General features: G+C 53.9%; 1 protein-coding gene and 1 long non-coding RNA gene across 2 annotated transcripts in view; one reads left to right on the top strand and one right to left on the bottom strand.

Annotated features, from left to right (window-relative positions):
- Positions 1 to 7,600: 7,600 nt before the first annotated feature.
- LOC132482999 (uncharacterized) lies at positions 7,601 to 9,652 on the top strand. The gene is made up of 3 exons (XR_009531032.1): positions 7,601 to 7,752; positions 9,195 to 9,264; positions 9,498 to 9,652. It is a non-coding gene; the product is annotated as an uncharacterized LOC132482999 (long non-coding RNA).
- A 2,610-nt stretch (positions 9,653 to 12,262) lies between these two features.
- The window catches only part of LOC132483042 (collagen alpha-1(I) chain-like), a 5,002-nt gene continuing 1,209 nt past the window's right edge, over positions 12,263 to 16,055 (bottom strand). Inside the window, exons 2-9 of the mRNA XM_060088282.1 lie at positions 15,692 to 16,055; positions 14,942 to 15,355; positions 14,656 to 14,846; positions 14,394 to 14,473; positions 14,138 to 14,277; positions 12,813 to 13,799; positions 12,601 to 12,655; positions 12,263 to 12,523 (exon numbers count right to left, since the gene is read on the bottom strand). The exon at positions 15,692 to 16,055 is cut by the window's right edge and continues 878 nt beyond it. Coding sequence (XP_059944265.1) covers positions 12,263 to 12,523; positions 12,601 to 12,655; positions 12,813 to 13,799; positions 14,138 to 14,277; positions 14,394 to 14,473; positions 14,656 to 14,846; positions 14,942 to 15,355; positions 15,692 to 16,055 — 2,492 coding nt within the window. The remainder of the gene's footprint in view (positions 12,524 to 12,600; positions 12,656 to 12,812; positions 13,800 to 14,137; positions 14,278 to 14,393; positions 14,474 to 14,655; positions 14,847 to 14,941; positions 15,356 to 15,691) is intronic.

Below are 16,055 nucleotides of genomic sequence, written 5' to 3'. Positions count from 1 at the left end.
TTTAAGCAGCTTGCCGCACTTGCAACGGAAGCATAAATACTTATATGCATTAGTGCACTAAGCACAAGCACATTAGGTTGCAGGGGCAGTTTTAGAAGAGCACACAGCCGTCTAAAATGATGTCTATGAAACATTTACAATTAACCACAGAAACAGGCTCTGCCATCTAAAAATGTATTTGGGACCAGCCCTCAATTTTGTCCTGTAATCCTGATCAGAGAGACAGACTTGATATGTTTTCTTATCTAGAAAAGGAAACTAACAGAGAAACAAACAAAAGACCTAGCTTAGCAGCTCACAAGTGGGAAACAAAGTCGTATTTATTAAAATATTTGGTACCACTCATAGTGCAGGCTCGAATGCTCTCAATTCGATGTACTTCACAGAATGATTTTACACCTTTTCAACGACCAGTCTCCCCCAATCCTCAAAAGCTCACTCTTACTTGGAACAGTTAACAATTAATATGTGCTGAAATTACTGTAGCTCTGTGTTCTGGTACAATTCACAAGAATAAATAAAGACTAGAAATGTTGATAAAATATTCCGGAGAGGCTGGATCCAGAGCATTTAATCTTTTATGAACAAAAGCCTGTGCACGATACATTTTATACGTGCTTTCAGGGAGGGCGCAGGCTCCCTGGGCTCCCTAATCCTCTCAGAATAAGAGCTCCTTGGCTGGGAGGTAAAAGAAGACTAAGGCGTCCCTACTTCCCTCCCCATTCAGACCTCTGGTCCCGTCACAGCCACACTGGTGGGAAGGAAGGTGGACGCTCGGGCACACACTGTCCCAGCTGCATGGTGATCAGACACACTGTAAGGAGTGTCATCATAGGGAAGAACGAATTCCATTCCACAGAGGATGTTTTGTTACTTTAACCTCTGTGTTCTATTGCCTTCGCTTTGAGTTAAGAATGTTGCCTCTAGCCTGAAATAGGCAGGATAGCCCATTCTCAAGGATCTGACCTTTCAGGGGATAACACTTTTCATCCATATAGAGATAAAAGTTGCAGAACAGAGAACAACATTTCTTTTGTTGGAGGTTTACAGGAACACCGTGAGCTGAACTTCGTGGACAAAGGATGTTCCTGCGCCAAGAAGTTTGCAACAACCAACCTCGAACGCCTCACCTGGCCTTTCAAAATGCTTTGCTGACAGCCTTTGGGGAGTCTGGGCTTTTGTTGGGCACAAGCCACCCATCTCCTTGCGTGGCTCTGCAATACACCTTTCTCTGCTCCAAACTCTGACATTCCACTTGCTTGGCCTCACTGGGCATCGAGCACAGGAACTCGTGTGCAGTAACAGGAGCAGACATGTCACACCACACCTCTGCCTCACACATTCTGCTGGGCTTTGTGCGATGACTCAGAAGGAGATTTAGACAAAACACAAAGAAGGGCACCAGCTCAGTTCACCAATCCACATGGGAATAAACACCAATATTTACTGATCATTTGGTATTCCAAGCAACGCTGCCATGCATAACCTTGGCCTATGGTTTTCCACTGCTAGAAAATTTATAGGATAAGTTTCCAAGGGATGTGCAACCTGGACTTTCTGTAACTGAAAGAACACATGATAAGATGTTACTATGTAAAGATAGTGAGTTGCTGAATCCTTCTGAGGAAACTAGCAATGAGACTTCTGCTTCCTTTAAACTGTAACTTCTCTATCAGACCCCTTCTCCACCTGTGCTTAAAAATAGTCCCCAATCTGGTCTACCTTCAGAAACCCTCCATAATCTGCTCTTGTTCTGAGCATGGCCCTTTATTCTCACCCAATCACAGCCTGGCCTGGTACATACCTCCTGTCTCTCCCTTGCCCTCTGCCCGTCACTGTTCACCTCAGTCCATTAGAGCTGGACTCCACATGGCCAGATAACCTCCCATGTATAGAGAAATGGATCATGGATGATTCTGAACCATGGAGCCTGGACGCTCAGGAGAGAAGGAGGCATCCACAGAGGATGTAGCGGAGGAGAAGAGGGAGAGGAAGGAGGTTTCCTGCGTGGTCACTATTCAAGGGAACGTGCTACGGAGCCCAGAGGCGGGGACCGGGGACGTCAGGCTGCAGATAAGTCCTCGGGAGCTGGTGAGCAGTAGTGACGGCTGAACTGGGAGGCGGGGGCTCCAAAGGGAAGAGCGAGGGGGGAGGCTGCTGGGAGTGCTGGGCAGAACACACAGGGGAACACGAGGCAGCAGAGAAGCGGGAAGGCACACTGAGCGTCCCAAAGGGAGGACGGGATGCCACGGCGATGAGGAGGTGTCTGTAGTGACGCGTGTCACAGAAGGGTGGAGAAGAATGGAAAAGAGGTGTCGGGAAGGGAGATTAGGTGTCATTGAATAACTCAGACAAGTGACTCACGACAGGCTAAGGACAGGAGACAGAGTAAAGGCTCCACTGAAGGACGCATGAAAACCAATAAATACAGAACACACACGTTCAGATCGAGAATTTGTGGAGACGCTCTTTCAAAGACTATAGAAGTAAAGTTGCAGGTGAGAGGACATTGATGCTGAGGTGATGGCTGACAAGAATGATTCTCCCGCCTAGAAAGAGATCCCGTCTGGAACATGCTGTGCAGAGGAAAGCAGGGAGGCCCTGTGACACTGGTGAAATGATGGGACAGGGGACACACGTGTCAGGTGGAGACCCTGGGCCTTCTCTGGAGGACGGTTTCTTGCAGACTCCACGTGCCCGTTTGCTGAGAACATCAGGTGGGAGCTAGCTGAGTCAGTGAGAGTTACTGCAGCTGAATCGCGTCTGTAAGTGGTGCAGGTAAAACACAATACGAATGATCCTGGCCACAGGGAAGGAGTGTGCAGCTCTGAGCGGCTGCCTACCACCAGACACAGCCTGCTGGCCTAGAAGGAGGCCCTTCCCCGGAACTCTTCTGACTTTTCTAACTTTTCTTTCTTTATTTTAAAGCTACACGTTCCTTAAACTCTCCAAGCAATTTGCTGGTGACTTTCTTCCACAGAAGTAGGATTTCTAAGGTCTGGTTCCCTTGTAGCCTTTCTATGTGACTTTCAGAAAGATGAACTTTTTCTTTGAAACAACAGTTCTGCAAATTTATAAATGAATTCATTTTTGCTCATGCTGAGCAAGACTGCTGAACTTGGCCTTCAGTCTCCTGTGTTAGAAATCGGCTCACTGATGTCAGAAAACCCCTGCTGATTTCAGAGCCTGCCATCTTGCTGGAGCCTGGCCGACTCTATCCAGCCCAATAGGACTTCTGGACCCTGTGTCTTCCCCGTGTGGGCCCAGGACATCTAATGTGCACTAGGAGTGGAGAGCAGTGTTCACAGCAGCAGCAAATCGGAGACCACAGACGCCCGGCCTGAGCCAGGCCCTGACTCGGCCCACCCATCCCCTCCCCCCACCACCCCGTCATTTATGCCGTCACTCAGGACAGTGGAGCCACAGGGTCTCCTCCCCACCCGGCTGTGGACCCGCCGCCAACCTTCTGATCTTGCTCTTCCCTCTGCCTAGGCGGCCTTGACCTAGACCTTCAAAGGGCTGGTGGCTTCTGCTCACCTGGATGGCGGCGCAGATGGTAGCTCCTCAGGAAAGCCTCAGGGCCCCCCTCGTCTAACGCGGGCCCCTCCCCTGCCCTTTGCACATTAGAGATTTCTCGTTTCCCGTCACATCTCAAATGCCATCTGTAATGAAGGAGGCTCAGTCAGCAGCAGAGAACGCCCCGCTGTGGTGAGACGCGCCGGCTGTCCCGCCAGCAGCGGCCCGGAGCTCTGGGCTTCGGTCACCGCCAGCTTTGTTGTCTTGGTCGCACTCTTCAAAGTTATTTTCCTTAGACTTTCATTTACAGGAGTCTGTGTACTCCCCCCAGCAACGTGAGAGCAGGGTCCCTTGTGTCTCCTTCATAATGTGTCCCCAGTGTGTACAATCCTCAAGAAATGTGCTGAAGAATGAAGACAAGGGGACTTAAGGTCCCATGCGTCCAGGCCCCTCAGTGACGGAGGAGTTAAGTGACATGCTATAGTCACTCAGCTGGTCACCTCAGGCCTATCCAAGGATGCTCACTGCACACTTCAGAAAACAAACAACTGCTAATGACTACACAGAAACATGAGTGCTGAGATCCAGGAAAATGTATTCTCTATAATATCAACTGTGAGAAAGTGTATTACAAATAGACAACAGAAATCTGTAGATGGTGAAGTATCTTGAGATGTATTGAATGAAAAATTTGGTAACAAGCAACAAGAAATAACGCACCCCCAGTTCAGTTGATCAGCGCTTGCACACATGTAAGCACTACTGAGCGAGCGTGTGTTTTTCATAACAATGAAACCTTGTGCTCAGTAAGATGGGCCTGTTTTCCTTCAATACAGTCATTATTGATCAGTTAGTGACTTTCTGTCTTTATGAAGTTGTAAATATACTTAGAAACACTAGGGTTCATCAGGAACTACCTTTGAATGGTAACTAAAAAGTAGAACACAAATAATGGTTCAAATACGTATGCACATGTCACGGATGAATGGCCATGAGAATAAACACATGATTTGTGATTAAACTCTGGTGCTTAGGTTAATTCTACTGCTGTTAAATTTTATTTAATATTTTTCTCATAACTGAAAAGAAATTAATTTAATCTTAACAAGAGTGCTAGTCCTAAAGAACTGTATGTACCTGGACAGGCACATTCCAAGAATTCAGAGTCAGGCATAGGTTCATCACTTACCTTAGACTTTGTAGCCAAGGGTTTGTTTTGTTTTCCCACCAAAAACAGGTCGATATCTCCATGACTACGAGGTGGAAGATGATTGCAGACATGGTAACAGTCCCATTTTCAGAATGTGTTCAAACACCAGGGGCGGGGACACTAATTCAGAGAGACACAATGCCCAGCCCCCCAGAGATCCATGTGTATGTCTACACTCCAGAGGTTTCCGACAAGTGTTCATATATTGAACAATTATAAGATGTTCGCAACTAGTCTACAATAAGTTGGCACTTGATAAAATAAAATCCATGTTTAAAACATTGTCAATTATAGGACTCTGAAAGATTATATATTTTTCAGAATGATTGGGTTATTACAAATATTTTACAGAATTCTGAACCCTTGGAAAGCTATTCTGCAAGATGTAAGGAGAGGAAAGCTAGATTTCCTTTCCTAAGAGCAAGGTTTGCTGTTCACTACGTTATAAAATAAGTACTTTTAAACTTAATTGTTTAAATTCTAAATTATGTTTTTGCAAATCAGTATGCTTTATAAGTATAGAAAATTTTCTCTACAAGCCACTTAAAATTCCATTGACCAACTATTTTATTTGAGATTTAATGAGTTTCCATTTTAAATGATATTAGACAAAATGATATCTATTTTGATTATTTAATTGGGGTCCTCATTTTATTCTAATTTCATTTTAGATAATTCAAAACAATCCAAAATAACACGATATTACCAGATAAGTCAGCATTTCCCAGAATGTATTATAGGCTATATACACTATTGATAAATTTCAACTAAAATGTACTAATAAATACAAAAGAAAAATACAAACTGTCTTTATCTATGTGTTCTCATTATGCAGGAATGCATTTTAAGAAAGAAACGGTGCAAGAGATGCAACAGTATACCAGGAAGTTGCATGAAAATGCTTTTTATTTGGGCTTCTCTGGTGGCGCAGAGCTTGAGAGTCCGCCTGTCAATGCAGGGGACAGGGGTTCGTGTCCCGGTCCGGGAGGATCCCACATGCTGCGGAGCGGCTGGGCCCATGAGCCATGGCCGCTGAGCCTGCGCATCCGGAGCCTGTGCTCCGCAATGGGAGAGGCCACAACAGTAAGGGGCACGCTTACCCCCCCCCCAAAAAAAGCTTGTTATTTAATGACAAAAAAACAGTATGTTTCTAATTACTTATTTTTGCTTTTATAAAATTTTCATAAGCATATGTAAATTATATAGTAATTGTGTCATCAATGTGACCATTTTTTTTTTTTTTTTTTTTTTTTTTTTTTTTTCTTTTTGTTGTATGCGGGCCTCTCACTGTTGTGGCCTCTCCCGTTGCGGAGCACAGGCTCCGGATGCGCAGGCCCAGCGGCCATGGCTCACGGGCCCAGCCGCTCCGCGGCATATGGGATCCTCCCAGACCGGGGCACGAACCCGTATCCCCTGCATCGGCAGGCGGACTCTTAACCACTGCGCCACCAGGGAGGCCCAATGTGACCATTTTTATAGCTTTCTTTCCTCTAAGTGTAAATAGAACTTATTAAATCCTGATAGTTTTCTATCAATAAATTATTTTTATTTTTTGATTTTCAAGTTCAATAAACTTTGGCAAACAGTTCTATAGTTAAGAGATGTCTCTAAACCAAAGGTCAGACTAGTTGTATGGTTTACCCTGCCCCATTCGTAGGATTGGAAATACTTGGCAGTTTCTGAAGTTGATGCTAATTCAGATGGGAGCTGTATTCCAGTTATGCTTATTTGTGGTGATTTCTTGGAAGAAAGAAGTCAGCACATGAATGCCCTTCTCAGCCTAGTAATTTTTGCACATTTGGTGGCTAGGTTTATGATGAGGTTCCTTAGAGTAATGTAATCAGTGTTACAGCTACTCAAGGTTTATTTCAAGGGGCAAAATTCACTAAAAGTTTACCTGCTTATTAAGTGCAACCCTCAGCATATAGTGGTAAGAAAATACTACTTTTCTAGAGAAGGAGCTGGCAGACTTTTCTAAAGGGCCAGAGAGTGAACATCTTAAACTTTGCCATATGACCTCTGCTTTATCCATCAAGTCTGCCATTGTAGCAGGAAAGCAGCCACAGATCAAAGGTAAACAAAGGAGCTGTGCTCCAATGAAACATTATTTATAGACACTAAATTGCGCATGTCATATAATTCTCAAATGTTGCAAAATATTTAATTTTTTTTTCAAGATTTGAAACGACAAAAATCATTTTTAGCTTACAGGTCCTACAGCACAGGCTGGGGGCAGCATCTGGGCTCTTTCACAGCAGAGATGAAGGATGAAAGAAGGGGCCTGCCTGGGCATGTGTAGTTGGCTCCTGCCTTGTTGTCCAGTGCCAGCCCCGTGCTCAGGACAGACAACACAGGGGCCCAGCGCATCCCGCTCCAGTTCTTTGGCCTCAGTCTGGAAGCCGAGTGAGAAGTCTAAGAGCCCCTGCCCCAAACCGGCCCAGACCCAAGGACGGTACCTACGGCTGCTCCAGCAGGCAAACAGCTGCATGTGAGCAGAGAAAGGGGGTGGGGCCAGATGGCAGGAAACCATACATCTTGTAAACAGGGGTCTGTCGGCAGACATAGAAAAGCAGGAACTTCTGGATGGACAGAAAACCATACATTTTTGGATGACAAGTGTGCTGGAGGCAAAGGAAGGTGGGAAAACGGGAATCTAAGACCTCTAAATGTAACCTTTTGCTCATTAAGCCCTCATTACAGTAAAACTAGCCTTGCAGATGAGAAGTTCCCGTCATGCACCGGGGCCGGAAAACTTCTCAGCGAGGCTAAATAAGGAGGAAACTCCCCCCTCCCCTCGGAAAGGTGGAGCTGGGGTGAAAACCAGGAAGTGCGACCCCGCCCCCACCCTCCCCAATGAAGACTCCGCCCCTTCGTTTTCACGCCCCTTGGAAGCAGCCTGTCCAAGCAGCTCAGCGCCGCGGCTCACCCCCGTCGGCCCCCTGCGGCCCAGAAGTCCTCGCTGTGTCTTCTCCTTGTCCCTGTTGTCTCTGAATTCTTCCTGCGACAAGATGAGAACCTGTTTTCTGGTGAGGAGGCGGCTGTGGATCCACCGGCTCTTCCTGCAGCTGGGCGGGCGGGTCTGGGAGGAGCCCCTCGGTGCGGGCGGAGCCCAGGGCCCCGGACCTTGGCCTCTGTGCTCCGCGCCCCGGGCTTCCGGGCGGGGCAAGGACTGCAGGTACAGGGAGCTCCGCCGCGGGGCCCGTCCGGGAGCTGGAGGAGCGGCGGGCAAGGAGGGCCCGCCTCCCTGTCCGGAGCCGCGCGGAGGCCTCCGCCCACAGGGAGGGCGGCAGAGGTGGAGAGCCGGCGGGGTCACCGCGCTCCTCGCCGAAGGCCTTCCGGCTCCAGGCTCGTTCCCCACGGGATCAGAACCGCCCCGGCTTCCTGCACTCGGGCCGCTGCTGTACTGGGCGCCTCTTTCTCCAGCTGGCCACTCGCTCCCCTCTGGGCCTCCGCCTCCGATCCTCCGGGAAGTCGGAGCCCTGAGATGGGCCAGAGGAGAGAGGGGCTCTGGGGCCGATGTCCCAGCAGCTCCTCCTTCCCCCAAAGGGACCTCTTCACGGGCGGGGGTCCGTCCAGGAGGTGATGGGGCTGGGCACCAGGAGTGAGGTGCTGTCCTCCCACGTCCTGCACGGTGAATCCAAGTCCCCCTAAATCTGAGTTCCCTCACTGAGTTTACAGATGATCTCTGTATCCAAAACTTTCTCCCTTTTCTTTGTCACCTCTGACCTCAATGCTGTGCTAATGGAACACTCGTCAAGCAGAGTCAGGTGCCTAGACTACCGTTGTTAATGTCATCAATGGACCAGGTGCTGTTGTAGATGTCACCGTTCTCTCCAGATTCAGGTGGTTTCTCCAGGGCAGGATGAGCTCAAAGACCCCTGAGGCGGGGACCACCTGGCCTGGGAATCATAAACCAGAGACAGCCTGACTTCTGAAGCTATGATGAACAAATGTCACATATAGTATGGGATTTACAGTTACACAATTTTGTTCATTAAAAATATAGCTAACCAGGATTTACTGCATAGCACAGGAAACTATATTTAATGTCTTGTAATAACCTGTAATGGAAAATTATATATATATAATGTATAAAATTATATATATATAATTCTATATATATATAAATATACATAAAATATATAATTTAATATATAAAGTGTATATAATTTTATATATGCAATATTGTATATACATTTATATATGTGTATATAATTATGCATATATATAATTTTTCACTATAGCTTATAGATTTTATATATATATGTATATATATATATATATATATATATATATATATATATATATATATATATAAAACTGAATCACTTTGGTATACACCAGAAAGTAACACAATATTGTATCAATAAGTCAACTATACTTTGATTTGTTAAAAAAGGAAGAAAAAAGAGTCACAGAAATGTCAAGTGATGACGATTAATGGCAGCCTTTGTCCTTCCCTTTAAAGAAGCCCCGAACTCAACGGCCCAATTGGAGTGTGTCTGTGGGTTGTCTCCCAATCCCTTGCTTGGAGATCTGTAAGTAAACCCTTACTTTGATTAACACACCTGCTGTCAGAGTTGGGCTTTCTGCACCTCAGTCACAAGAGCCCTTGCTCCATAAGAAGAGAACCTCAGGTTGGCAGTTGCAGGGCTTGGAGTGTCATCGACGGGCATGGTCCCTGAAGGGTGCAGGTCTGGGGACCTCCCAACTCATGGTCATGTCCCCAGGGTCTCCATGATGCTTGAACTGCTGTCCCCACCCCCACCAGGGGCGGCGCAGTGGGCTTTGGAGCAGCTGGGAAGAGCAGAGAGCTGTGGAGGCCCTCCTTGCTGGGCCCAGAGCACGTCCCTATCCACTGCCCTTGTAGCAGCCTCCGTGCACTAAATGAAAGTGGGATTTAGTGTCTGTAAGTAATATTTTAGCTGTTCATTATATTCTGAAGTGTAATAAAGAAACTCTTTAATGGTGTTGTCAATATAAATATTCCGTAAATCAACCTATACTAGGAATAGAAAAGAATTATATTTGAGCCAAACTGAGGTCTATAGCTCAGGAGACATAGATTCTAGAAGGACCTGAAATGTGTTCTGCCAGACTACAATGTTGGTGAGGCTTATAAAGGCAAAAGCCTCAAAATGACATAAGTTGATTGTCAAGAATTATATATATATATATGTATTTTGATGTGATGGTAAATGGATTTGTTTCTTTAATTTCCTTTTCTGACATTTCACTGTTATTGTATAGAAATGCAACAGATTTCCATGTTTCAATTTTATATGCTGCAACTTTACAGAATTAATTGCTGCACTCTAGTAGTTTTCTTGTAGCGTGTTTAGGATTACACACACACACACACACACACACACACACACACACACGAGCACCCCCCCCCCACGCGCGCACACGCACACGCTCGCACTCAGGGTGTTGCATCGTGCAGATGTGTCGGCACTCAGTTTCTTTTCTTTTTCTTTTATTCTTTTTAGGATTACTTTCTGCTTTAGAACAAAGTGAATCAGTCGTCCACCTACATCTCTCTGTTCGCACATCCCTTCCCTCTTGCGTCTCCCTCCCTCCCTCCCACCCTCCCCCTCCCCCCCCTCCAGGCGGTCACAGAGCACCAGCACCGGAGCTGATCTCCTCCCTGTGCTGTGCGGCTGCTTCCCGCTCTCTATCTACCTTAGGTTTGGTACTGTCTATCTGTCCATGCCTCTCTCTCGCTTTGTCCCAGGTTACCCTTCCCCCTCCCCACCCACATCCTCAAGTCCATTCTCAAGTAGGTCTGTGTCTTTATTCCTGTTTTACCCCTAGGTTCTTCATGACCTTTTTCCCCCCTTAAATTCCGCATCTATGTGTGAGCGTACGGTACCTGTCTTTCTCTGTCTGACTTACCTCACTCTGTAGGACAGACTGCAGGTCTCTCCGCCTCACGACACATAGCTCAGTTTCGTTTCTTTTTATGGCTGAGCAGTAAGTAGATGCCGTTGTCGATAGGTGCCACCTCTTCTTTATCCGTTCATCCGATGATGGACACGTGGGTTGTTTCCGTCTCCGGGCTACTGTGAATAGAGCTGCAGTGAACGTGTTGGTCCCTGTGTCTTTTTTGAAGGATGGTTTTCTCAGGGTCTATATGCCTAGTAGTGGGATTGCTGGGTCCTATGGTAGTTCTATGTGTAGTTTTTTTAAGGAACCTCCCGTACTGTTCTCCATAGTGGCTGTACCGACTCACATTCCCACCAGCAGTGAGTGCAAGAGTGTTCCCTTTTCTCCACACCCTCTCCGGCAGGCATTGATTTGTTTCTAGATTTTTGGAGGATGGCCATTCTGACTGGGGTGAGAGGATATCTCATGGTAGTTTTGATTTGCATTTCTCTGATGATGAATGACGTTGAGCATTCCTTCCTTCGTGTGTTTGTGGGCAGTCTGTGGATCTTCTTTGGAGAGATGCCTAGTTGAGTCTTCCGCCCACGTTTGGATGGGGTTGTTTGTTTTTTTGCTATGGAGCTGCATGACCTGCTTATTTATACATTTTGGAGATGAATCCTTTGTCGGTGGCTTCATTTGCAAATATTTTCTCCCATTCTGAGGGTTGTCTTTTGGTCTTGTTTACGGTTTCCTTTGCTGTGCAAAAGCTTTGAGGTTTCATCAGGTCCCATTTGTTTATCTTTGTCTTTATTTCCATGTCTCTGGGAGGTGGGTCCAAAAGGATCTTGCTGTGGTCTATGTCAGAGCGTGTTCTCTGCCTCTGTTTTCCTCTAAGAGTTTGATCGTTTCTGGCCTTCCGTTTAGGAGCTCAGTGTCTTTAGTGGATGGCTATTGACTCCACCTTCGCCCCCTCCACCGCCCCCCCCCCCCCCCGCCCGCATTCCGCCAACCCCCGCCTCACCACCCCAGCCAGCCCCGCCCGTGACTGTGGTCAGTCCGTTTTGAAATCCCCGTTCTCGCGACCGACCGCAAGTGCGATTTCCCCACCCACCCACGCACGCGCGTGTTGTCTTTGGACTTTGTCGCCGTGTAGGCAGAGACAGATGTTTGTTTCCACTCGTGTGGGGTCAGAGTGTATCCTTCCCTTCCTTTCTGGCTTCTGGGCTTTGCGTCGTGTCTGCTTCTGAAAGACCTCCACCGTTCGAGAAAGGATGAATTCCTGCGTTCTTCTCTGAGCGCTTGCCTGGTTTCGGTTTGCCGGTCCCCGCCTTCCCTGTCTCCCTCTCTCCCTCCCTCCCTCCCTCCCTCCCTCCCTCCGTCCGTCCGTCCGTCCGGGCAGCCGGGGATCTTGCTCGTGACCCTCTGGGCGGCCCGTGCCGGCCGCCCCGGGCCCCGCCGGCGTCTCCGTGGGATATCCCCCCGCCGAGGAATCGCGTCGTCTCCCTTGAGGCAGCCTCCCGGCGACATCTTCCCAGCTCCACACCCCCCCCCCCCCCAACCCCGTCTGCTGCCGGTGTGGCGCCGTGTCGTGCCGACCCGGGAGCTAGCTCCGTCCGAGACGGACGCCTCAGGGCCGCGCCAGACGCCCGCCGCCTCGCCCCGGGCTTAGCCCGGGCGTTTGGGCGGCCCGGCGCTGCCGCGTCCTCGGTGGCCGGCCGGCGACAGGGACACGGCCCGGGGACGTTGGAGCCGGTTGTCGGGAGCCACCTGGCGGCCGCTTTTATATTGTCCCTTGTCTCTGGAGCCCCGGCGACCTTCGTGAGGGTTGTGACTGGGCCGCCGGGCCCGAGGCAGAGTTCCGTGAGCCGGGCGACGTTGGTGGCGACTGTCCCGGTGGCGCCCAGGCGTGGGCGCCTCCTGCTGTCGCTTGAGATTGGGCGTGCAGGTCTATGTGGCTGTGACCGTCGCCGCAGTCTCGAGCCCGTTGTGTGGGGCCGTCTGGCCTGGTCGACCAGCACCCGGCCGCGGGGACCGGCCGACACGGCCACCCGACCGGACCTGGGATGGGACGGGACAGGACGGGCCGGGCCGGGCCGGGCCGGGCCGCCGCCGCCGCCGCCGCCACCGCGGTGGCAAGGGAGAGGGTCTTTCTTCCGCGTCCTCCGGAGCGGAGGACTGTGGCTTGGCGGTCGGGCCGCCTTCTCCTGCCTCTCACCCTTTGGACCGTTGGCCTGGGCCGCGAGGGGTGACCCGGAGAGAGAGGCACGGGCCCTCGTGCGGTCCCTCGTGGGGCCCGCTCGTCGGAGGCGGCCGAGTGTGGGACATTTTCTTTTTCTTGAACCGAGTCTTCGCCCGGAGACTCCGAGGGGGACCGGTACCTGCCCGCGCGGGCGGGCGGGCGAACCGGGGAGGGCGACCCCGGCCCGCTCGCTGCCTCTCCCCTCCCCCCCCCACGTTTCCCCGCCCCCACTTGGTCGCCACGCTCCTCGGGTCGACCAGGTAGCCCCCGAGAGCTCCGGGGCTGGTGTGGATGGGGACGAGTTGGGGACAGGTGGCCGGACCGAGGTTTCGGGGTCCCCCCCTCGATTCGTGGATGGGCCCCGCTCCCGGGCGCTGTGATATTTTTCGCCCGAAATGGGCCTTTTTTGCCACCAGATAGGTGCTGACACGGTGTTCTCTGGCGTCTAGTCGCTGAGGACTTTGGGGCTCTGGGCGCACGCAGGGATCTGGGCTCTGTGGGCCGCGGGCCGCCGTCTGGAGCCCGAACCGTCCCCTTGCCCCTTGAGCCGCCCGCCTTGGCCTGCGCGCCGGCTCTCGTGTGTGCCTGTGTGTGCGCCCGGCTGACCCGACCCGCGGTGCCGCCTCCGGTCTCTGGCTCACCCGAGGGCGGCGGGGCGCGAGGTGTGGCGCGTGGGTCTTCCAGCCCGTGCGCCTCCACTTCGCCCCGCCGCAAGGCACCCGGTGGTGGCTGCGACGACCCCCCCCCCCGCAGGCTCTGTGCCACGTGTCAGGCGTTCTCCCCGCGGGGTCGTCGGCCACTGGAGTTGTGCCCGAGAAGAAGGTGGGGCGGTGGTGTGCCGGTGAGGCTGAAGCAGGCTCCTCTGGTGATGGTCCTCGCCGTGCCCCTCCCCCACCTTCGGGGCCCTGTGGCCCGTGGCTCTCCGGGTTGACTGATTGATCGATGTGGTGATGTCGCGCTCTCCTGGGCCGGGGCGAAGTCGCGCCAGACGAGGGACGGACGTTCTTGTCGAACGGGACCGCTCTTCTCGTTGTGTCCGCGGCGTGCCCTCCCGCCTCTCGTCACGCGCTCCCGACCTGTCGTGAGGTGCGTGTGGAAGGCGGGGCCTGGTGGTCCCCGGCCCTGACCCTCGGTCTCCCGCCCCCACCGGCCTCACGGCGTGGGCGGGCCCGTGGTCCTCGGACGCAGCAGACACTCTTGCTTCGCCTCCTTGGCGTGTGCCTCGCGAGCGGTCCTCCCCGCGTTGGTGGGGGGGCCGTCCCGCCGCTGCGCTGCGCGCCCCTGCCGGCGCGTGAGCGTACCTTGCTTGGTCCTCTGTGGTGCCCCTGGAGCGCTCCGGGTCGTCCCTCAGGTGCCCGAGGCCGAGCCGGTGGTGTCGTTCCCTTTTCCCAGCGTGCTCCTCGGGTCCCCGCCGCGGTGGTGTGTCCCGTGAGTGGCTCTCCTCGTGGGGGGGGGGGTCGAGACGGTCAAGGAGGGAGGCGTGGTGTGTGTGCCTGTTTCTCTCTCCCCCGGTGGGGGGACGGGACAGGTGCCGCCTCGTCGCAGTCGTCCTCGCACGGCGTGTGCTGCGAGGGGACTGAGTGTGGCCAGGGCATGGCACACGGGCGTGGGTGCGATCGTGTTGGCCCCGGGGGCCTCTGTGAGAAGAAGGGGGGTTTCTGTCGCGCTTCTCGGGCGTGCTCCCTCCTTCCGGAGCCCCATAGACAAGCCCGGGGGCGGCACGGCGGAGGTTGTGCCCCCTGGCTGTGGCCGCGGACGCCCCTTTGGGCCGTGTGCTTTTCCCCGTACCGCAGACCCCCCCAACCCAACCCCACCCCACCCCCGCCCAGTCGTGGACTCGGCGGCGGCGGCTCGTGGAGCGCCTCCGCGGGCCCGAAGCGGGAGAGACGATGGGTGGGGGATGACGCCCCCTCGGTGAGAAAGCCTTCTCTAGCGATCCGAGAGGGAGCCTTGGGGTACCGGACCCCCCAGCCGCTGCCCCTCCCAAGCGTGCAGTGGCCACGAGGGCGACTGCCAGAGCACGTGGGCAAGAGTCCCTCGCCTTTGCGGGCGGGCGGGCTCGCGCCGGCCCCGCGGTGGGGCCGAGCGCCGCTCTTTTTGCTTACCGCGGCCCGCGCCTCCCCCCTCTGAGTCGGGGGAGGGTCCCGCCAGGCCGGCGTGTGGCGCGGGGCCGTGTGCGCGCGGCGACCCCGGTGGTGGAGCCCAAGGGGGCGGGGAGGGGACGCCCGGGCGTCCCGGCTCCCCAGTCCCGAAGCCACGAGGAGCCCGTCGCGCCTGCCCTGACTGACCGCTCGTCGCGGCGGGGGGCGGGCGGTGGGTGGGCACGGTGCGGGTCGCCTCGCTCGGGAGCGTTTCCCTTGGGGCACGAGCCCCCGGGGGTCGGACTTGGATGAAGGCGGATGCGGCGAGGACGGTTGAGGTGGAGTTTGGGCGGACGGGTCCCTCCGTGCCACGCGGGGGGAACGTCGCACACGCGGGCCCCCGGCGGTGGGGCCGGGTCGTGGGAGGCCCCGGGGTGGCTGGGGCCGGCCGGCGTCTCAGGCGTCGTGGGACCGCTCTCGTGTGTGGGGGGGCGGTGGGACCCCGCGCTTGTTTTCCTGGTGGCCCGGTCGTGTCTCGGCCCTTCCTCTCCCTGGGCAGCGCCCCCCGCGCCCCTGCCCCGCGGCCCTCGCTGTGTGTGTGTACGTGCCTGCGTGCCGCCGCCCCCTCCCCGTCGGCGCCGGCCCTAACCCGCCCCCACCCCTCCGTGACCCCCCCTTCCCCCCCGTCTCTGGGACCGAGCTGGCCTCTCCCCCCGTGAGGGTGTCGTCCCCCCGGCCGCCTCGGCCGGCGGCGTCCCCGGGTGGCGTGCTCACGGTTCCTGAGGCGGGGTGCGGGAGTCGGGCGCGGCGGAGGTGTGTGTGTGGTGGGGCCCGCGGGGCGGCCGGTGTGCGTGCGGGAGAGTGTTGTCGCGGGCCGGCCGCGGCTCGTGGAGGTTCGGCGGTGGTGGGTGGTCGCGAGCCCCGCGAAGGGGGGACGACGACCCTGTGGTGTGGGGGCCGAGGAGGAGGCCAGTCGGCGTCCTGGGTGTGTCGCGGGACCGCCCCTGCGCTGGAGGCCTCTGGCGGTGAGACCCCGTGTCGCGCCCCGGCGGCCGACTCGCGTCCGTGCCCTTCGGATGGCCCCCGGGCCCCCTCGCGTCGGCGCGTGGCCGCCCGCCTCCCGCCGCGCCGCCACGTC

This window comes from Mesoplodon densirostris, assembly GCF_025265405.1.
Source record: "Mesoplodon densirostris isolate mMesDen1 chromosome Y unlocalized genomic scaffold, mMesDen1 primary haplotype SUPER_Y_unloc_2, whole genome shotgun sequence".
In the NCBI taxonomy this organism is placed as follows: domain Eukaryota; kingdom Metazoa; phylum Chordata; class Mammalia; order Artiodactyla; family Ziphiidae; genus Mesoplodon; species Mesoplodon densirostris.
Note: the sequence above shows the minus strand (reverse complement) of the source record. Positions and strands in the feature narration are given on the sequence as shown.